This window comes from Clytia hemisphaerica, unplaced genomic scaffold (assembly GCF_902728285.1).
Source record: "Clytia hemisphaerica strain Z4C2 unplaced genomic scaffold, Clytia hemisphaerica genome assembly, whole genome shotgun sequence".
NCBI lineage: Eukaryota > Metazoa > Cnidaria > Hydrozoa > Leptothecata > Clytiidae > Clytia > Clytia hemisphaerica.
In genome coordinates, this window is record NW_027103741.1 from 886185 (window position 1) to 908657 (window position 22473).

Genomic DNA, 22473 nt, shown 5'->3' on the forward strand with positions numbered 1-22473 from the left:
TTGAACTTGCATCCACAAACACAATCGGTTGGTAGGTTTTTCATATCCCAACCATAGCGTAAGAAAATTGCTTCGAAAAATTCTCTTTTCGTCAAGGAGAATTCTTCAGATTTTGTTAGCAGCGATGATAACCACGCTGATGCACCATGTGAACATGCGATGTCGATGGCCTTCAATTCGTTTGGTGAAGATCTCGTTTTCAATTCGTTCAGCTTTCGTTCATTGAATGAAGTCTTGGAATCAGGTGGAGAATCAGGTAGATCATTCGAGTTACCTGCAACCATATCAACGTTCTGGTTAATGATCTTTCGAACAAGATCTTGCGTGTGTTTGATGGATTGCTGGAATTCGATTCTACAACTCTCCGTGACGTCAATGATACCTAATCCACCCAACTTCACTGGTAGAGACAGCAATTGACGTTCATAGTCGTTACAGGTTCTGCCGTCGCACAATGCAGGGATGAAGTGATGTCGAATTACATCTTCTACTGGTTGAAGAAGTGTTTTCACGTCGGGAATGGTTCGAATGAGGTAGTTGAATTTGTGCACGAAACCAGCGGTGAATGCACAATACGCAGATTGAGGATACGCTTTCGAAATCTCGGAAAGTAGTTTGAGCTGTGAAACCCAGTCGTTCACGAAATCTGTGACGTATTCGATCTTAAATTCGTTTGTTCCAACTGCTGCACCCAAATGGCGTTTTCCTTCTTTCGTGATATTGATACCCGTACCTTCAAATATGACTTTTGCGAGCTCATACTTGCCTGGCTTTACTACTAGCCATGATTTCGAGCTTTTTGGAAAGTAGCCAAGATGTGGACCAACGTGTTGAAGCTTTACCCACCATCTTAGAAGAAACTTCAGTTGACCAGCAGCACTTAGGTCATCAGCATATGCGACTTGGTTGATGTTGTTTGAGTCGATGTTTTCCAACAAGGGGACGAGTGCTAAAGCGTAGAGAGGCATGGCCACAGGATCTCCTTGGGTTGTACCTTCTGACGAACTGATTTCATATCCACCACTGACAAAGAGCCTTGCACTTGACGAGTATGTGTTGCTGATGAAGGTAGCAATCTCAGGACAAACAATTTGAATGTTGTGAATCATGACTCGTCGATTTATTCGATTAAAAGCGTTGTCAGCATCAACCAACAAGATTCCATCGCAATTTTCTTCTTCGAATAAGGTTCGCATAGCATGGACTGCCGCCTCACAACCGGACTTCTGGCCACCACATAGCTGAAGATCTCCAACACATTTCAAGATGTTTGGTTTTAAAGCTGCCACAACCGACTTTCCAACCAACCGTCTCAACACTTCTCCAATCGCAATGGGTCTCACACCTGGGTTTTTATCCAAAGGAATCAGTCGACTTGATAGCAATGGGTTCAGGGAGCCATCCTGCCAAAGTTGGGGCTTGTAACATAACTTGCGTGACAGTTTGGCGATGGCGTCACACAGATTCATACTGTGAGCTCCGAAAGAGGCTGATGTTAAAATCCTTCTCCAACCATCCGCATCAAGAGTTGATGGACCCGCAGCACCTTTTAACTGGCAAGCAAGTTTTTTGATTAAAGAGCCGTCGATTTTTTCGAAAACATATTCTTCAATTTTATTGAAGGGTCCTCTCAGCAGGTACTCCTCATGGCGGTCTTCTCCTTCAGGGTGTTTCGTTTGTAGAGAAGACAGCGTTTCGTTTGTTAGAGTTAGAACGCCGCTGGATTCAATTTCTGTCAGGAGACGAAGTGCAGGAGCAACCTTTCCTTTCGACATCAGGTCATGGAAACGTTTCGCCATTTCTTCGAAAGAACGGGAACCGGGGTTGACTTTTAATTGAGATTGTATGTATCGTGCTTCTCGAACCAGGGCGTCAAAATCTCCGCTTTTCCATAAATGAAACCTTCGTTTAAGGGCATCGGAGTTTTCCTTTGATTTTGAGTTGCGATGAGTTTTTTGTAGAAGCAGACATGGCATTACCATTAATGCCTTGAGCGAAGATTTTTTGAGTGGAAAATCGTTGACCCACTCGTGTATCAATCTGGTCATTTCATCAATGAATTCTTTTCCGATTTTTCCACTAGGGAGCATGAAGAGATTTCGTTTCCATTTGACACACTCTTCATACGAAGCATTCAAAACCTGGATGACGGTGGTCATTTTTGGCTGTTTTTCTCCCACTTGCTGAGCAACCTTGTTGAACAAGGGTGTTTTTTGATTGGTATATAGACTACACAACATTTCTTTTACCATATCAACCTTTGAAACATTTTTCCAAAAAAATTTGAAAAATTTTTTTGAAAAAAAAATTTTCACGTGACCGAAAAATGACGTCATCAAAATTTTGAAGGAAAAAAAACTTCGAAATAGCGTAAAAGTAATACCTTCATCCGATAGCTCTTGATGAGTAGTGTTCGAAAATGGGGTCACTTTTTATATAGACCAATTCCAAAGTCGAGAAATTGAATTTTTAGTTATGCCCATATAAGGTAAAAACCAACGATCGATTAGGTAATTTGGCTTGGAAATGCTTAGGGGGGTATTTAAACAGTATGTTCCCGATAAGCTACAGACTTGAAATTTGGTATGAAGTAAGGTTAAACAAAAGCAAAATTTTTGGGCTTGAGACTTTTTCATTTTAGGCCTTTATCTTGTTGCTAGACAACATTCTTTAAAGTTTAAAAAGACGGGGGTCAAAATCGGGTTTTTCCGGTATTAAAAATCGGGAAATCGGAATAAAAAAAATTCTAAAGCTCAAAATTGTTATTTTCTCATAGGGAGTCTCCCTACCAAATTTGGCGATTTTACGACAACTCTAAGAGGGTGTTTAAATAGGGTGTGGAGTTTCTAAAACTAAAGTTTTGAGTAAAATAACTTTTAAACTTTAATTTTCTGTAGAAACTCTCATAAAATTCAATCTTTCCGCTTATTTTTTGAAAAAAACTACGCCTTTAACTCTCTTGGAATGTTACTTTATCAAAAGAAAAGATGATTTTCAGTCGTTTAAGCCAATAAAAATATTTTTGACAAATTTTCGACATAACCCCCTGGAAATTTGCCAGTTTTAAATTTAGCAACCTCGTCCCAGTCTTCAAAAAGCTTTAAAACTCGATATTTCGGCTTCAGATTTTTGTAGAAATAAAAGTGACCCCATTTTCGAACGCAGAATTTTCCCTTCTTTCCAATTAAATTGGTTTCAAAATTCAAAAACAACTTTTTAGATTCGTTTTTTTCAAAAAACTGCCAAAAAAGGGACTGGAAACGAGTTTTGAAAATTTTCAAATTTTGAATTTTTTTTGGAAAATCATAACATTTATGAATATCCATTGGTTTGGCAACATAAAAACAATATATAAGCTAAATTAAGGCTAGTGGGAGAGTTTTGACCATATTTTGCCGCCGTGTTCGGTTGTATGGTCTCCCCAGACTGATTTTTCTTTGGTCTTACTTTGATGAACATCTTTTGACGTCACAACTTTCGACGTTGACGTTGCAGCAACTTCCTCTTTTTGTTCGAGTGGTTCCGACGTCAATTCTTTATTTTTGTTGAGTGACGTCATTTTTTGGTTGATAGTTTCTCGTTGCACTGCAGGATCTTCAGCTTGAAATTTCAGCGGACATTTTCTTTCATGATTTGACCTTCCCGAAGATTTTGAAAAGGATCTTGTACAACCCCATTTACATACATATTGAAGTCCTTTAGATGTTTCTTTAGGTGGCTCTTTAGGGGGATGAGGTTTCTCTATCTCTTTGTTATATTGATCATGATATTTATCAGCGGTCGTGGCGGCGGGATCAGCAACAGGAGCATTTACCACCAATTGTTCTGATTGTATAGCACCGGTTGAGCTGTAATTTTCAGGAAAAAGCTTTCGCATCAAATCTTCCATTTTTTGTGGCGTTTTCAGGCTGTAAGTCTAGACTCTTCACTCTTTGAGACGCGTCGACCTCTTGGCTACAGAGGATTTTTCTTCGGGCTGTATTTTCGAGCCAATCAGTCTATTTCAACTAATCTTCTGTACCCTGGCTGCGGGCGTCTTTTCTTCGAGGCTTAGTTCGTCCTCCAACTTCTGCTACCTGGCTGCGGCAGTCTTTTCTTCAGGATTTTCTGACCTTGTCTAGAACTAGAACCTTGAATTTGACAGCTATGGTTTTCTCTAGCGATTGAATATTCTAACACGTCCACCATATAGTGAATGAATGATGAAACGTCTGATACGAATTTTCGTGACGAACAGTGATTCAGGAAGTCAGCAATAATCTTTATTCGCAAAAGTCACCACGATTTCCCCTTTTGGATGGCGCTTTTTTTTTAAATCAATTTTTCCGCTTCAGGAGCACGTCCGCCATCTTCGTTCAACCGCTTTCAAACACTCAAGGTAGCGCCTTCAACCGTTTGTATTGTTTAGACCTGACGAAGACCTGCACCAAGCAGGTCGAAATATTGTTTACACGAAAAATATATACAGAATGACGATTAAAATGTTATTTAAATTATAATCTACATTCGTATCAAAAGTATGACGCTAAAGGCAATCTTACCATATTCTTAATTTTTTGGCCAATTTCATCATAAATTTACTTAATAAAGCATGTTGTTATAAAGAAATGAAAGCAACCCCTGTGTTAGGTAAGTTGATCGGCTCAAAGAACGCACTTTCTCTTAACAGTATGGTACCGGCTTTCTTTCCACCGTCCAAGTGCCAAAGTCCGATCAAAGTCTGCTTCAGAAAGCGTCTTATTAAAGTAGCCTTTGCATCTTTACGGGCGAAGTCTTTTGAAGTCTATGGATCATTTTCGGTTTAAAGCTTAAAATATTCTTATTTCTAGAATCGTGTGAGTTTTCTAGTTGTTCCCTATCTAAGAAATCTAAATACCAAACTAATATACCGATCCATACGTCATGAAGATGTTCTTAGAATGTCTTTTTTTTTTACTACTTTTATAGACACATGGCATTGGGCCCATGAAGACGCGATAATAACAAATTCTATTTTATCAAATTGTGCCCGGTCTTCTGAAAAATTACTAATCATTTTTAGTGATTGAAGAACATTTGGCAAATTCTTAAAAAAGTTTATTCAAGCCATGATTGCCAGGCTGATGAAGTATCAAGAATTCATGATTTTCAAGACTTCATGTTTACCGTGAAAAGCACAGGTCAAAATCATATATTGACGCTGTGCCGACGAATTGAGATTCTATTCATCGCGCAATCAACGAAGTACCCATGACGACCATCCAAGATCTTGGATGAAGTTCAAAGTTGATATTTTTATTCCCGTCGTTGAAAACACAACAAAAAATATCATCAATGCTTTTTAAAAAGAGTCAGTGATAGAGAATCATAACATAAAGTCTGTCTATTATTTCGATTCAATTAAAAGTGACATTTCCATAATTAATAGTTTAGTAATTACTGTTATACATTTGGGGATCATGTAAAAGATTTCTTTCGAAAGAAGCTCACTTCGATTACACTTGGAGGTTTCTGGGGATTTCAAAAATAGTAAACTACATACTGATACAGTTTGCTAGACATTAATATGGTAATATTTGCTCTTCATCTTTGATTCATTCTACAGTGATTAGACTGGCACTAATACAATAATGACCGGTTAGTGAGGGCTGTACTGAGAAATATTGCCCGAGGTCAAGTAACGACCGAGCTTGCGAGGTTGTTGCCTTGACCGAGGGCAATATTTTCAGTACAGCCCGAAAAAAACCGGTCATTATTGTATTTGTTAACCGTTTCCTTCAGCTTCAATTGATTTTTAGCGCTTTATCCAGGAAAAATAGCGAAATAAAGCGAAAAAAACAAAAAAGCGAAAAGAGATAAAAAATTGTTATAACTTCTGACGTCAGAAATAAAAAATGAGAGAAATGATGTCAACGCATTGTTCATTTTCCTTTGAAAAAGTGACGTCACAATGAATTTTCCTAACGACGGGCAACTCTGGACAATGTAGGCCCGTCGTCATGCGAAAAGAACCAATTGCATTGCGCAAAAAGCCGTGTTGCCCTTTTCGAAAAAGTAACCGGTTAACAAATGCGCGATAATACTTCTATTATTGGTCTTCAGAGGTTAATATTTTCTTTGAAAACTCAACCTCTGAAACTCAGGGTACCCATGGAGGCAAGATAATGACAAATTTCATTTTATCAAACTGTGCCTGGTCTTCTGAAAAATTACTAATCATGTAAGTAGTGATTAAAGAACATTTGGCATTTCTTAAAAAAGTTTATTCAAGCCATGATTGGCAGGCTGGTGAAGTATCAAGAATTCATGATTTTCAAGACTTCATATTTTGTTCAAAATTACTGACAAACACTCATTTTTTCCGGTGTTTCCGTATAAGATATTTTGTCGTGAATTGCACGTCACAACATTACATCTTAAAGAATTCATTCCATTGAGTTTAAAGCCCGAATGGTTAGAGTATAATCTCTAACCTTTCCCAGTCAAGAAAAAGTGAAGCCACTTATTTCCCATCAAGAACGCGCCTAGAACGCACCCGCAATCATGACGACGAATTGTATCTAGCGGTTCCTTTGTTTTTGAGGACTGAATTTTTTTAAATCTAGTTATAGATTTTACTTTCAATCCGGCGTTTGTAAATAAACCACGCGCGAGCGGTTTTGGATGGGAAATAAGTGGCTTCATTTCCCGCATCCATTATTTTCTAATCGTTGAACCGAAAATAACCTTATTTATTTACTAATTCTTCGGATAAGAAAACTCAAGAACCCAAGAAATTCATTGTCCTCAACAACAAGAGAAACCCACCAACATTCAATAGAAAACCTACTACAGATAATTCGTCTACAAAGGAGAAGAATACGCGTTATCCGGATGCAAAACTATCAACTACAACTACATCTTATAGAGCGCGGCGTCGTGAAAAGGAGAAAGCAGAAATGGATAATATATTCCAGGTAAGCTTTTTGAAAGGCTGAGTTGCATAGGCCATTTTTGCTCATTGTCCACGTTAAATTGTTGGCAATAAATCAAGCTATTATTGCGTTTGATACACTAAACGATTTAGCAAGTTATTTACTACCATCGAAGATTCTACCTTTTTTGATTACTATAAAATAAACTTTTAAATATACTAAAAAGAATCCTTTGAAATCGGCAACAAGTGAATGGTTCAGGTAAGACAAGGCATCAGTTTTGGGTCATGTTTAGTGAATTTACAAAATGCGCAAGATCAGAGATCAGTAAAAAAAGAGTCAAATTCTTGTTGTCAATAAGGAGGTGATGGCATGGAAGCGTAGACCTAGAAATCAATAAACGCAACTAAAACGCAAAAATATAAGTTCTATCTTCTTTCTTTTGATGAACACTTCTGTTATGTTTACAGGAATATTTTCCGCTGGAGAAAGAAATTGATACATCGTCAACTTTCGATATGGATCGCATCTCCATGAGGAACGAAGAACGACTGAAGAAATTTAAACAAATAGAATCCAATAACCACAATGACAATGGTAACATAGCTTTCACATTTTGCTCGCATTCTTTTGTATTTGAAATATTTGAAGTATAAAGATGATTGTTTATACTCAGGTTAGTAGCGTGGTAGGCCGACCTAATTTGAGGTAAACTGGGAGGCAAATAGTATTTAAGCCAGCGAAATTAGCACGAAAATTGTTGATTTTTGGGTAAAAACTGCCAATCTTGAAGTGGAAAGTTGCTAAGGGGCGTTGAAGTAAGCGATCGAAGGCGCCTTTTGGCCGCCAAATCGGCCGCTGAGGAGTAGCTTCCCCTACCCCTATCATTGTGCTGCTCGCTCAGGTGTACATTCGAAAAAGTTTTATCACAAAATTTACTATAAAAATAACTTATTTACTATAATAATAGAAAACGTAAAATGTAGAAGCAGCAAATATATAGAACAGAAAAAAATGAAGCGACTGCTTAAGTAGAAATTTTCGTCATCTTTCGTGACTTCATCAGCATATAGCTCAACAAAAAATGATATCCTTTTTATAATGGAAGCTAGAAAGGCTAGAAATTTCACAAAAACGTAAATAATAAAAACAATTTAAAAGCTATAACTATGTACAATAAAATATCATAAAAATTCTATTCGATTGAAATTCCCTAGATACAATAATAAAAATATATTCCTATGAGACTGCATAATAATACCGCAGTAATAATACAAAAGAAATGGCTAAAATTTGAAAAATTAAATATTAAAAGAAAATTCGCAAGGGAATATGCACGCAGACGTAGATTGAAGTATAAAAAACGACTAGAACTCCCTTCTGGGTTTTTCAGAGAAATAGTCTAAAATAAATAAAATAGAAATCTAATTACATCGGATAAAACAGTAGATCACCTAAAGTGTATAAAATAAGCAAATATGTCTTAAAATACAACCCCCAAAGGGTAGCCCCCTAAGGAGGTCAACACAGTTAAGTGTAGCAAAAGGCGCTCGATACTGAATACAAATGTAATCATAAAATAAAATAAAATGGAGTTTATTGGGTCACAACTTCACATTCATTAAGACCATTTGGGAGAAGTGTTTTAAGTTTGTATTGCCAAAACCTCTCCCGTTCACGGGTATCTTCAAAATTTCTACCCTGGTCGATAAGGGTAAATTCAAAATCAGAAAACCCAGAATGGCCGGGGAGATCAAAATGATTATGAAGATGTTGCTGAGAAACAATGTCAGTCTTATGCCGTTTATTGCAGGACTTATAGTTTGCAAATCTAGCCCTAAATTGAGTTGTACAGCTACCGACATACTGAATCCCACAAGTTTTGCAAATAAGAAGATAGACGACATTAGTTGAGCTGCAATTCAGATGAACTCCTCTAATGTCATAGGTCTTATTCTTGTTATCTGCAAAACCTGAGGTTTTCTTGACAAAAGGACACATTTGACAGCGGTTTCCGTCACATCCTCCACTTGAGCCTCGGTTGCCGTCTGGAGATGAAATTTTTGCACGGACTAAAAGATCTTTGAGGCTTTTACCTCGACGAAACCCAACTATGGGGACATCACGGAAAACCTTTTTGTGATCTTTATCACCTGTCAACATGATCTGTAGTTTCCTAAGCAAAACTCCAAGGTTCTGGAACGCAGGGTGAAACGTGACAGTAAGTGTTAGTTTATATGTTTTCTCACGTTTCTCCTGACGTAAAAGATCCTTGCGCTTTTGTCTGCGCGCATCCAGAACCTTAGTTCTAACTAACTTCTGATCATACCCACGTTTAATCAGCCACGTCTCCAGTTCGTTGCAGCGTAAGTCGAATTCATGGGGCTCCGAGCAGATGCGATTAAGTCTAAGAGCCTGACTGTACGGAATCGAAGTCTTGGAGTGAATGGCATGACAGGACGAAGTATCCAGATACTGGTGAGTATCTGTTGGCTTCATGTAGAGATCAGTAGCTAGTTTATCCCCCTTGCGATAAACCCTTACGTCCAGAAAATTTAAATATAATAACTAACTAACTAACTAACTAACTAACTAACTAAATATATACTATAATAATAAATAGCGTTTGAATCCGCTAAAGAATTCTTAGCAACATCGGGGTTTATTCCTCTTTGGTCTTAGTAATAGACAGGGGGCTTGGGGCTGGATTTATTAGTAGAAAAGTTGAAAAATGGTGGATGTGTAAGGCAAAGAAGTTTTTAATCCCTCCGTGCATTTAATTCTTTTTCTTTCTCCCAGAAACCGAGGACAATAACGGCGATGCAGATGATATTGTTCGCAAGTTCATGAACCAAACGTAAGGTTTTAGACTCCTTATTTTTATCACATTCAAGGACTTACTTTTTAAAACCACTAATGATTTGGGAAGTATTGATATTTTTTTCTACTCTATTTCTGTTTCTAAACTCGAAAATGCCTATTTGAAATTATACAGTGATTGATGTCTGTCTCAGTATAGTCTGCAATGGAAAAAAAATGCGAGTTTAATTAGAGTGGAAATATGATATCGAAATCAAAAATAGAAAAAAAGCGACAAATGAAGATGAAAAATAAAGAAGAAGAAAATGCACTTCTTAAAATAACAGCGTTATAATTACCATTTTTGCACAAGTAATTATTTGATCAAAAAAAAGTTTATTACTGATTGCTTTTAAAAATCGTCTTTGAACAAACTCTTTGATATGAAAATTGTGATTCTGAAATATAGTAAAATTCAGCAAGAAGTTAACTTTCTTCTTTACCGTAAATCCTCAAATAAGCGCCCGGTCGCTTTTTTATTTTTTTAGGCTCTAAAGGGGGCGTTTATTCAAGCAGGGCGCTTATTCGAGCGGGGCGCTTATTTTTTTATTTCAGAAATTCGTATATCAACAAATTCGGAATCTGCCTAAACTTAACTGTTTCAAAGGGTTGATTTTTCAAAAAAGGATGAATAAAAGAAAAATTGGAAAAATCCAATTGACAATTTCTATCATTTTATTCTTAAGCGCTTTCTTTCTTTTTAAGACACAAGTATTTACTCAATATCTTATTCAATCAATAACAATATTCGAATAAGCGCCCCTCCCTGGAAGGGGCGCTTATTCGAGCGGGGTGCTTATAATATTATTTTAACTAAAAGAGGGCGCTTATTCGAGCGGGGCGCTTATTCGAGGATTTACGGTATTTGTAATCTTCATTTTATTATGAATGTTTTTGAATTTTTTCTATTTGATAATATTCCACTCCTGATTATCTTTCAAACAAGCACAAAACGCCTGTCTAATTTGAATTCTACCAAAAAGCTACAGCCTTTCTCTAGAGCTGATTATTTTGAGACAGACTTTATGATGGGTGTTAGTCATTTAGATTCGTATTCAGATATATAGGATATGTTATCCTTGTCGCTCTATCTACAATCAGCGCCGAAATATTTGACACAAAAAGGGAATTCTCTCAAAACTTTGAAACAGCAAGTGATTCTCAATTGCTTTGAAGTACAGTTTGGAAGTAGAGTTTTAACTCTGAGTTTTAACATTAGACTTAAGACTTAGGACCTTAGGATCTCAGGATCTAAAAGCTCAAAAATATTCCAATAAGGCTGAGAATATAGCCTGGAAGCCACTTAACCCCTCCCAAATCGAAAAATCCAATGAAGCAAAGTGGAATTACTGAAACTGTAATTCTCACCCGACCTTTAAACTTTGAAAAACGTTAAAATACCCAAAATTGCCAATATATTTCGGCGCTGATTGTAGATATCAATCTTTCCCATAATACCTTTCAGATGAATTTCTATATCCAAAGGTGGCTCTTCAAAAGGACCACTTTTGTTTTCACACCCAGTGGCGTGGTGGAAGGGGGGCTAGGGGGGGGGCCAGGCCCCCCCAGCGGAGCCCTTTTGAGAAGGGGCGGCCATAAATAAGGGACGCCAAGAAGGATTTTTCAGGCGCCCATATCGAAAGATTGACAAATGAAAAAACAAAAATGGCGCCCCTCATCACCTCAAAAACTCAAAATTTTCTGGCTCGCTTCGCTCGCAACTCCCTTTTTTGTGTTCATAATGGGCGTATAGAGAGGGGCGCCAAAAACAAAAAATCTTTAAAAAGGGCGCCATATTTGCCTTGGCCACCCCAGAGAAATTTTCCCATCACGCCACTGTTCACACCGATAGTATCATATCCGCTACACTTTGTTTAGTGCATTATTTCACCCTATAAAGATGCTAAATTATCATTTCGCGATGAAGAAGAATCAAATCTCTCTTATGTTTAGGACACTCCACGCAAACGTTCATGATGCAAGCGAAACAAGTTTACCTTCAAGCAGTAAATTTTTATAATACCTAACTCTGGATTGGTTAGCTTTTCCTGACAGTAATCTTTGACATAATAGCGAGCTTTAAATAATTGATAATGTCTAATAGTTTGACATCAAGCTTTAAGTTTCGTGCAACCAAAACTAATTTTATTCCAAATTATTATATCAAAAAAATCAATTCCATGGTCAAAAAAATCAAACAGCTGGTATGTGGAGGATTATTTTCCTTGCGGTTTTTACTGGTTTACTAGTTCTCTTTCATCCCTCAATGATAATATGGTATCAGTCAGTTATTATTCGCACTATGCAGTGCTCTTTCATCCCTCAATGTTGATAATCTTTTTGTTCTGTTTCCTATTATTTTTCTGAAAAATCTCACGGTAGTGAAACTTTCTGTTCCGCAAGAAACATATCACACATATAGTGAAGACCTCTGTAAGTGTAAAAAGTGGATTGTCAACTTTTTCTTGACCGAATATTTTTTTAATTTTGAAATGTCACCACACCCGGCAAGACAACTTAATTCCAAAGATATAATCAATGGATTGAAAAGCAACCTCATGCCATTGGTAAGTACTAAATTATTCCATTTAACAAATTGAAACTTGATTTACGAAACGCTTTGAAAGTTTGCTTTATTTTTTTCGAATTTTTTACTCTAATGAAATAAAAGTTTTGCTCGGAAAAATTTGGGTTGTAAGAACACAAAAATGGGCACCCCTGTATCATTACGCAATATTGACCTGATTCTTTTTCGTTTCTAGATCAAAAAAGATGATTCCGTCACAGCCTATCGTATTGTGTTCTCGGAAGAAAACAAATTAAAAATCACAAACGTCCGTTACGTATTGGACGATATACTTGCAAATTTGAACCTGAAATTCTTTGTTTCATGTATTTCTGGTACGGAATCGAACCAAAAGTCCAAAGGGGCACAGAGGAACTCGACCTACCGACCATGCATTGCGTTTTTCATTGTTTATGAAAAGGCGCTATTGAAAGAGCACGAAATATTTCAAAATCGACGACGCTACTGGATTCGAATTCGAAACCAAGCCAATGACCAGCAGAACGCAAGATGAAAGAGAGGCCATTCTCGCAATGCTGAAACAAACAGTTAAAGTAAGATGCTTAATTTAAACTCTTTGAAACTACATGTCTTTTTAGCAGCTGGGCAAATATGTATAAACAGATTTTATCAATGTCAAATATTTCTTTAAACATCCTTTATAGCCTGCCCATGAATCAGAAAAGTATTTTAAAAATCTCATGTTTCTCTTCAGGATCACAGCCAAGAGTGCATCATGAATTTGATTAATGAAAGCATGATTCATTGCTTCAAAAATGCCAACCCCAAACTTTCTGACAGAGAAGCTTCTGAGAAATCTAGAGTTGAAAACCATCTTCCGTGCCGTCTTCATTGCAATGACGCAAGAATTGCTAAATCATTTGCTAATGCTAGCAAAAACCTACACAAATTGAAGCACATGTGCGAATTCTTGGACAGTATCAAAGAGTTACCCGAAGTACCACCCTCTGGACCATTATCAAAGGCTGCACATAAAATCTCTGCGCTCATGACAAAATTAAACTACAGACTTTATCGTGGCATGGTCTACGCAAAGCCAGAAGAAGGTAAATCTTATTTGTTTCTTTTTAAATTTTCACGTCAAGCTTTTTTTTTTGGAAATTTTTTTGAGAAATTGAAAGTTCTGACGGAATGTCAAAATCTTAATCAGCTTGAAAATTCTCAGACTACAAATATAAAAACTTTGTCATAGGACTCTATATTTTTAAGTCGAGAATTTCAATGCAGGATATCTTTTACTTTATAGCCAAATTCACGTTCAAACTTGTGTGTGATGCCGATGAATTCCTAAACAAACTTCAAACAAACCAAAGTCTCAGAGAGTGCATTCTTTCAAATCAGACAAATCTTTTGAAGCAAATGTCAAACATACACACTGTGGTAAGAATCAGTTTTCAGAAATCTTAGAATTTTCAAACTTGTTCTATTTATTTGATCAAATGTACTAACTCATTGTCAGACCGTCGAATAGACCGTCAGACCGTTTGTAGGCCGTTAGATTTGTGAGACTTTGTACTTGAAGACCGTAGACCGTCGATTTTAGAGGTGATCGCTTTTGAAACTTGATAGAAACCTTTTTCTCTTTGAATTTTCAAACTATTTTTCAATTTTGATAAAACGCACTAATACACAGTCAGACCGTCGAATAGACCGTCAGACCGTTTGTAGGCCGTTAGATTTATGAGACTTTGTACTTGAAGACCGTAGGCCGTCGATTTTAGAGGTGATCGCTTTTGAAACTTGATAGAAACCTATTCTCTTTGAATTTTCAAACTGTTTTTCAATTTTGATAAAATGCACTAATACACAGTCAGACCGTCGAATAGACCGTCAGACCGTTTGTAGGCCGTTAGATTTGTGAGACTTTGTACTTGAAGACCGTAGACCGTCGATTTTAGAGGTGATCGCTTTTGAAACTTGATAGAAACTTATTCTCTATCTTTGAATTTTCAAACTATTTTTCAATTTTGATAAAACGCACTAATACACAATCAGACCGTCGAATAGACCGTCAGACCGTTTGTAGGCCGTTAAATTTATGAGACTTTGTACTTGAAGACCGTAGGCCGTCGATTTTAGAGGTGATCGCTTTTGAAACTTGATAGAAACCTATTCTGAATTTTCAAACTATTTTTCAATTTTGATAAAACGCACTAATACACAGTCAGACCGTCGAATAGACCGTCAGACCGTTTGTAGGCCGTTAGATTTATGAGACTTTGTACTTGAAGACCGTAGGCCGTCGATTTTAGAGGTGATCGCTTTTGAAACTTGATAGAATCTTTTTCTCTTTGAATTTTCAAACTTTTTTTCAATTTTGATAAAACGCACTAATACACAATCAGACCGTCGAATAGACCGTCAGACCGTTTGTAGGCCGTTAGAATTATGAGACTTTGTACTTGAAGACCGTAGGCCGTCGATTTTAGAGGTGATCGCTTTTGAAACTTGATAGAATCTTTTTCTCTTTGAATTTTCAAACTTTTTTTCAATTTTGATAAAACGCACTAATACACAATCAGACCGTCGAATAGACCGTCAGACCGTTTGTAGGCCGTTAGATTTATGAGACTTTGTGCTTGAAGACCGTAGGCCGTCGATTTTAGAGGTGATCGCTTTTGAAACTTGATAGAAACCTATTCTCTTTGAATTTTCAAACTGTTTTTCAATTTGATAAAACGCACTAATACACAGTCAGACCGTCGAATAGACCGTCAGACCGTTTGTAGGCCGTTAGATTTATGAGACTTTGTACTTGAAGACCGTAGGCCGTCGATTTTAGAGGTGATCGCTTTTGAAACTTGATAGAAACCTATTCTCTTTGAATTTTCAAACTGTTTTTCAATTTTGATAAAACGCACTAATACACAATCAGACCGTCGAATAGACCGTCAGACCGTTTGTAGGCCGTTAGATTTATGAGACTTTGTACTTGAAGACCGTAGGCCGTCGATTTTAGAGGTGATCGCTTTTGAAACTTGATAGAAACTTATTCTCTATCTTTGAATTTTCAAACTATTTTTCAATTTTGATAAAACGCACTAATACACAATCAGACCGTCGAATAGACCGTCAGACCGTTTGTAGGCCGTTAATTTATGAGACTTTGTACTTGAAGACCGTAGGCCGTCGATTTTAGAGGTGATCGCTTTTGAAACTTGATAGAAACCTATTCTGAATTTTCAAACTATTTTTCAATTTTGATAAAATGCACTAATACACAGTCAGACCGTCGAATAGACCGTCAGACCGTTTGTAGGCCGTTAGATTTATGAGACTTTGTACTTGAAGACCGTAGGCCGTCGATTTTAGAGGTGATCGCTTTTGAAACTTGATAGAAACTTATTCTCTTCTGAATTTTCAAACTATTTTTCAATTTTGATAAAACGCACTAATACACAATCAGACCGTCGAATAGACCGTCAGACCGTTTGTAGGCCGTTAGATTTATGAGACTTTGTACTTGAAGACCGTAGACCGTCGATTTTGAAGGTGATCGCTTTTGAAACTTGATAGAATTTTTTTTCTCTTTGAATTTTCAAACTGTTTTTCAATTTTGATAAAACGCACTAATACACAATCAGACCGTCGAATAGACCGTCAGACCGTTTGTAGGCCGTTAAATTCAGAGACTTTGTACTTGAAGACCGTAGACCGTCGATTTTGAAGGTGATGGCTTTTGAAACTTGAATGAATTTTATGGAAGACAAACTTTGATCTTTGAATATCTATAGTTTAATCAGGTAAAGATTTCTGATCGATGATTTCGGCTTCTTTTAGTTGTCTGGATGGTTGGATTCCTTAGATTAATTATTTTTCTAATGATTTTTTTTGTTTTCCCTATTAGCTCTTTCCCAGAATCAAGATCAACTATGACTATATCGAGGTCAAAAACAACCAATACCTGAAATTATCAAGCAGGGCCTACGTTGCTTGCCCATTCACTGATGATGAGTTTGGAGTGATAAGTCCTCGTAACTTTTTTAATTTCGACCCATTCCGAACCGAATGTCACGGAGGATACTTGGCTTCTGCAATCGCCCACTGGTTCCCAAGTCTCCCCGACCAAGTGGACCTCGCCCATCGGATTTATCAATGTCTCCTTTGTCATCAATTTCCAGACAAAACCAAGAAATTGACATTGGTTGGAAAAATTGATTCTGGCAAAACGTCACTGATGAACCTCTTTTCATCAATCATCCCGAAAGAAAAAATCGCCATTTTGACAAAAGAAAGCACTTTCGGTTTGTCTATGATCAACGACGACACGGAGCTTCTGTTTGTGGATGAGTGGTCAAAGGAGATGACACCACCTGACATTGCTAAAACCCTATTTCAAAATGGAAGATTCCCCCAAGCTGTCAAATTCAAAACGCCGAGAATGCAGACCATGCAGGCGGGTGTTTTCTTGACCTGCAACGAAAAGCCAAAGTTCGACACTCAGTGTGACCAAGAGTCTGTCGAGAGGCGATTGGCAATATTTGAGACACGGGCTTTGAGCACTCTTGACCCTGCAGCCCCTGGATGGATCAAGGATAATGCCATGAATTGCTTAACGTACATCATGAACCTGGTCAACAACAACATTGAGATGATTGACAAGGACGACTTGTCCTACACGCTGCCGGTCAACGTTAAATGCGAGTCCACTGTTTTAAAAGAAAATCTCGACCAAAAGCAATTAGAAGGGATCCAAACGTGTTTGATCGATCAAGACAAGTCTGTTGGGTTGGCAGAATCGCCCATCGATGGATTGGAAATCTTCCATCTAGAAGAATTTGACGTTGATAGTAAGTGATCATTTTTCGTTTCATTTCCTGGTCTTTAGATTCTCTGTGATATCTTCATATGTTTTTAAAATGACTTTGCCCATAAAGTTCCATGGAAGCCAGATGTATTTCAAAATATACTTTTCGCTTTTCTCAGAACAATCGGAAACTTGTGGATCACAACAGCTTGACGACGTAGATTTAGTCACAACTAAACGTCCAATGAAGGATGGTATGTCTAATTTTTGTTTTGAAATTTTCCTCAAATGGCCTTATTTAATCATGGCAGATTTTATTCAGCTCATTGGCTTACACACAAGTCTATCTTGAAAGCTTGATAGTACGACATTTCGTTAACATGAATGAACTTCAGCGGAAGCATATTTGTGAACAGTTCTTTTCGTATTTTCTCTCAGATCAATTCGACACGGAATCTCTTATCGGGTTCATTTCCACAACAGATGTCGACTCGGACATAGAGCCCCCAAAGAAACGTGCACGTAAAAACTGGTTCAACAGCCCACAACGAGAGACCGACAAAGACGCTGTGGAAAGTGTTGTTGAATATCTCGTACGAAACGGTAAGAGCACTTTTTTGATGGTCTTTGTAATCCAAATATGTTGCTTTGCAGGTATAAAGTAATTTAGCTTTAGTTCATTCTCCATGCAGCTTCAATTTTTAAATAAGAAATTTTTGTTATTTCAGTTTCATCAAAAGACGTCAATGGATCATCGACGTTGAAAACACAAACTAATACAATGCCTACACAGGATGGTAAGTGAACTATTTACGCTATCTCCAATTTTTGAAAACAAAGGTGCTCTGATTGGCCCAATTTAAGACAACACATAACAACTTGTGGTCCCACAAAGTGAGAAAAGTTTTTTCTCTTTTTAGCGGTCGAAAGTCCCATCAAAGACAAAACGTTCATCAAGTCACCAAGACGCTTCAAGGTGGAAGATATCAATAAACCCGAGTATTGGCGTATGGTTCGTTCATACCTTCATCACAACTTGAAATTCAAGACGTTAAATGGACCTGTTGCTCACTCCTTGTTTCGTCTCTTTGAAAAGTTTGAAGGTGCATTGAAAAGTCCTCGACCACCAACGATGGCTGATCCAAAGCTAGATGCTTCATTCTTGGTTATAAATAAACAACGCCCAAACTTCAATGTATCTGGATTTTTGAAAAAGTATCCTTCCTGTGTTAACACCATCAAAGATATACGTGGGAAAATTGGTGTGAGATACAGCTCATCTATTTTATAACTCGTTTTTAAGATATACTGAATATTGATTTTTTCTACTTACTCAAATCTCTCATCTATTCTTAAAAGTATTGACATCCCAAATTCGACGGTCTGATGGTTTCCCCATAGAAACTCTTATAAATCCACCAAGCTACCCCTGGTCTACTGGTCTACAGAACGGTCTTTATTTTCAAAAGAGTATAAATCGAATTTGAGGTAGGACTTTGAAAATTTTGATGCTTTTTTACATTCCCTTTGACTCTGGAATCTCAAATTCGACGGCCTGATGGTCTCCCAATAGAAACTCTCATAAATCCACCGGGCTACCCCTGGTCTACTGGTCTACAGAATGGTCTTCATTTTCAAAAGAGTATAAATCGAATTTGAGTTAGGACTTTGAAAGTTTTGATGCTTTTTTACCTTTCCTTTGACTCTGGAATCTCAAATTCGACGGTCTGATGGTCTCCCAGTAGAAACTCTCATAAATCCACCGGGCTACCCCAGGTCTACTGGTCTACAGAATGGTCTTCATTTTTCAAAAGAGTATAAATCGAATTTGAGTTAGGACTTTGAAAATTTTGATGCTTTTTTACATTCCCTTTGACTCTGGAATCTCAAATTCGACGGTCTGATGGTCTCCCAATAGAAACTCTCATAAATCCACCGGGCTACCCCTGGTCTACAGAATGGCCTTCATTTTCAAAAGAGTATAAATCGAATTTGGGTTAGGACTTTGAAAATTTTGATGCTTTTTTACATTCCCTTTGACTCTGGAATCTCAAATTCGACGGTCTGATGGTCTCCCAATAGAAACTCTCATAAATCCACCGGGCTACCCCTAGTCTACTGGTCTACAGAATGGTCTTCATTTTTCAAAAGAGTATAAATCGAATTTGAGTTAGGACTTTGAAAATTTTGATGCTTTTGTTACCTTCCCTTTGACTCTGGAATCTCAAATTCGACGGTCTGATGGTCTCCCAATAGAAACTCTCATAAAACCACCGGGCTACCCTTGGTCTACTGGTCTACAGAATGGTCTTCATTTTCATAAGAGTATAAATCGAATTTGAGGTAGGACTTTGAAAATTTTGATGCTTTTTTACCTTCCCTTTGACTCTGGAATCTCAAATTCGACGGTCTGATGGTCTCCCAATAGAAACTCTCATAAATCCACCGGGCTACCCCTGGTCTACTGGTCTACAGAATGGTCTTCATTTTTCAAAAGAGTATAAATCGAATTTGAGTTAGGACTTTGAAAATTTTGATGCTTTTTTACCTTCCCTTTGACTCTGGAATCTCAAATTCGACGGTCTGATGGTCTCCCAATAGAAACTCTCATAAATCCACCGGGCTACCCCTGGTCTACTGGTCTACAGAATGGTCTTCATTTTTCAAAAGAGTATAAATCGAATTTGAGTTAGGACTTTGAAAATTTTGATGCTTTTTTACCTTCCCTTTGACTCTGGAATCTCAAATTCGACGGTCTGATGGTCTCCCAATAGAAACTCTCATAAATCCACCGGGCTACCCCTGGTCTACTGGTCTACAGAATGGTCTTCATTTTCAAAAGAGTATAAATCGAATTTGAGTTAGGACTTTGAAAATTTTGATGCTTTTGTTACCTTCCCTTTGACTCTGGAATCTCAAATTCGACGGTCTGATGGTCTCCCAATAGAAACTCTCATAAATCCACCGGGCTACCCCTGGTCTACTGGTCTACAGAATGGTCTTCATTTTCAAAAGAGTATAAATCGAATTTGAGTTAGGACTTTGAAATTTTGATGCTTTTGTTACCTTCCCTTTGACTCTGGAATCTCAAATTCGACGGTCTGATGGTCTCCCAATAGAAACTCTTATAAATCCACCGGGCTACCCTTGGTCTACTGGTCTACAGAATGGTCTTCTTTTTCAAAAGAGTATAAATCGAATTTGAGTTAGGACTTTGAAAATTTTGATGCTTTTGTTACCTTCCCTTTGACTCTGGAATCTCAAATTCGACGGTCTGATGGTCTCCCAATAGAAACTCTTATAAATCCACTGGGCTACCCCTCGTCTACTGGTCTACAGAATGGTCTTCGGTTTTTGTAACATTTTGTATTGGGTTTAAATAATCAAGAAACATTCCTTTTATTTTGACTTTTTCCTTTTCTTTTTCCTTATTATAAATTCTTCCACCTCCACTGTCACACTAGTTCTTTTGGTTCTCGTTTTCAATATTTTCTCATCTTCTCCACTTTTTCGTTCTTCATCCGAAGATATCACAATGACGTCGGGCTCTGAAAATAAAGAAAAAAACATGAAAGTCATGTTCTGTCCAAAACTTAACCTTTAAGACACATAAAAGGACGAAATTGAAAACGAGCTGAGCTTGTAAGAAAAAATCAAAAAGGTCACCTTTTGGCTTTGGTCCATACAGCTTGATCATAGTTGATTGGCTAAAACAGGCACAATTTTGCTGTAGCATTTCCTCCTCTTTCCTCTTTTGTAAATCTGTCATTTTGTCGGAAAGGACAAGTAGAGTGTGTAATATTTCCATCTTCAGTGGTCCTTTTAACAGGTCCAGAAATATAACCCGAATTGGAAAACTACCGGTACACAAGAAATCGGGGAAAGTTTTAAAAGTTTTGGTACTCTACCTTATAGAGAGAGAAACTAAAATGGTGTAATGGTCTATAGAACGGTCTTCACTTTAAAGAAAAATGGTATTGACCTCTGTTGGAAACACTTAAATTAGTTTTAAATTTTTTTACAACTCTAATTTTGAAATTTTGACGGTCTTGGAATAAGAGATTTTAAATTTTTTCAATTTAACATATCAAAATATTTAAAAAACTGGCATAGAAGGGAGGATTTAAAATTGAACCATTCCAAATTATTTCAAACAGTATCAATGAAATTTTCAAAATGAAAAACACGATTTAAAAAAAAAATTAAGTAAATTTACAAGTCTGTGCCCTACGACATAATGTTGCACCCTGTCTTGACGAATGAAATGAGAATTCAGGATCAGCCAGAATCTTTGACCATGCACACCCATATTTCTGAATTCCTAGTTTCAAGAATTTATCTTCTGTCGAAGAAAATGCTACTTTTTTCTGGCGTTGACCTTTTGCTTTGGTTCGATTGTTTTGTGTAACAGAGTCTGATTGTGTGATATCAAAGTGCGGGGCTTGAAGAGTCGATGTATCTAAAATTTCTGTAATTTTTGATAGAGCATTTCTTGATGGAGTCTCATCAGTTAATTTTTCCATAACTAGTTTCCCTTTCGATGCAACATCTCTAGATTGAAGTTTTTGATAGTGGACTCGCGCGACAAACGAAGTATGTTTTTGGTCTTGGGAGAGAACATGCTGTTCTTCGACTGTCAATTTCGCTGCGCTTTCCGTTTCAATGATCTGTCGATATCTAGTTGGATTGATGTACTTTCCAATAGCTTGAAAAACTAACCTTCCAAAGACGTCACTTAGACGTGAAAGTTGCGTTCCGTTCCTAGTAATTAGAAGATAGTCACATGTCGGATTCATTCTTGATCTAATACATTTGATGTATCCATTGACAATATCTAAGACTTGTTTTGTAAAAATTAAGGTGTCGAATCCGTATTTTTCCATAGTTTTGAACACTGTTTGGTCGATCATTCCATTTTGGTCAACATTTTCAATCATTTCTACAGTCAGATATTGAAAAGTCATAGGTCTAGTAGCTTTTACCATAAGGAACAGAACTGCAGTGAGAAACCCAGTACAAAATGACAGATCGTGTGACGATGGACGAAAGTCCTTAGTTGAGGTACTAAGTAAAATTTGAGTAAATCTTTCGGCATGATGAGGAATAACTGATTGCATATCTTCTAGGCTTGCCCAGCAATCGATCTTAGACAAATAATCAACACTAAGCAAAATGTTCCACTCACATCGCATTTTTCGAGCCAGCGTTTTCTTAACACGGTCAATATAAATCTCTGATACCACATAGGTTTCGTTAAGTGCTGTGCTGTTCATTCTCCTAAAATCTAGAACATGCGACAAGGAGTTCATATATCCTATTAAACCAGCATAGCCAACACACCAATCCTTTTTTAAGTATTCGATAAAGTCTGAGATAGAAGAAATTGA

General features: G+C 37.2%; 2 protein-coding genes across 2 annotated transcripts; both read left to right on the forward strand.

The window, feature by feature from the left end:
• The first annotated feature begins 6429 nt into the window (after positions 1–6429).
• LOC136805260 (uncharacterized) lies at positions 6430–12121 on the forward strand. The gene is made up of 5 exons (XM_067061839.1): positions 6430–6438; positions 6735–6935; positions 7364–7490; positions 9693–9750; positions 11706–12121. The coding sequence occupies exons 1-5, from the start codon at positions 6430–6432 to the stop codon at positions 11770–11772; spliced, it is 462 nt and encodes a 153-aa protein (XP_066917940.1). The 3' UTR covers positions 11773–12121.
• A 995-nt stretch (positions 12122–13116) lies between these two features.
• LOC136805251 (uncharacterized) lies at positions 13117–18418 on the forward strand. The gene is made up of 7 exons (XM_067061830.1): positions 13117–13385; positions 13586–13719; positions 16187–17129; positions 17266–17340; positions 17525–17689; positions 17815–17883; positions 18007–18418. Exons 1-7 carry the CDS (start codon positions 13238–13240, stop codon positions 18375–18377), a joined length of 1905 nt encoding a protein of 634 aa, XP_066917931.1. The 5' UTR covers positions 13117–13237; the 3' UTR covers positions 18378–18418.
• The last annotated feature ends 4055 nt before the right edge of the window (positions 18419–22473 follow it).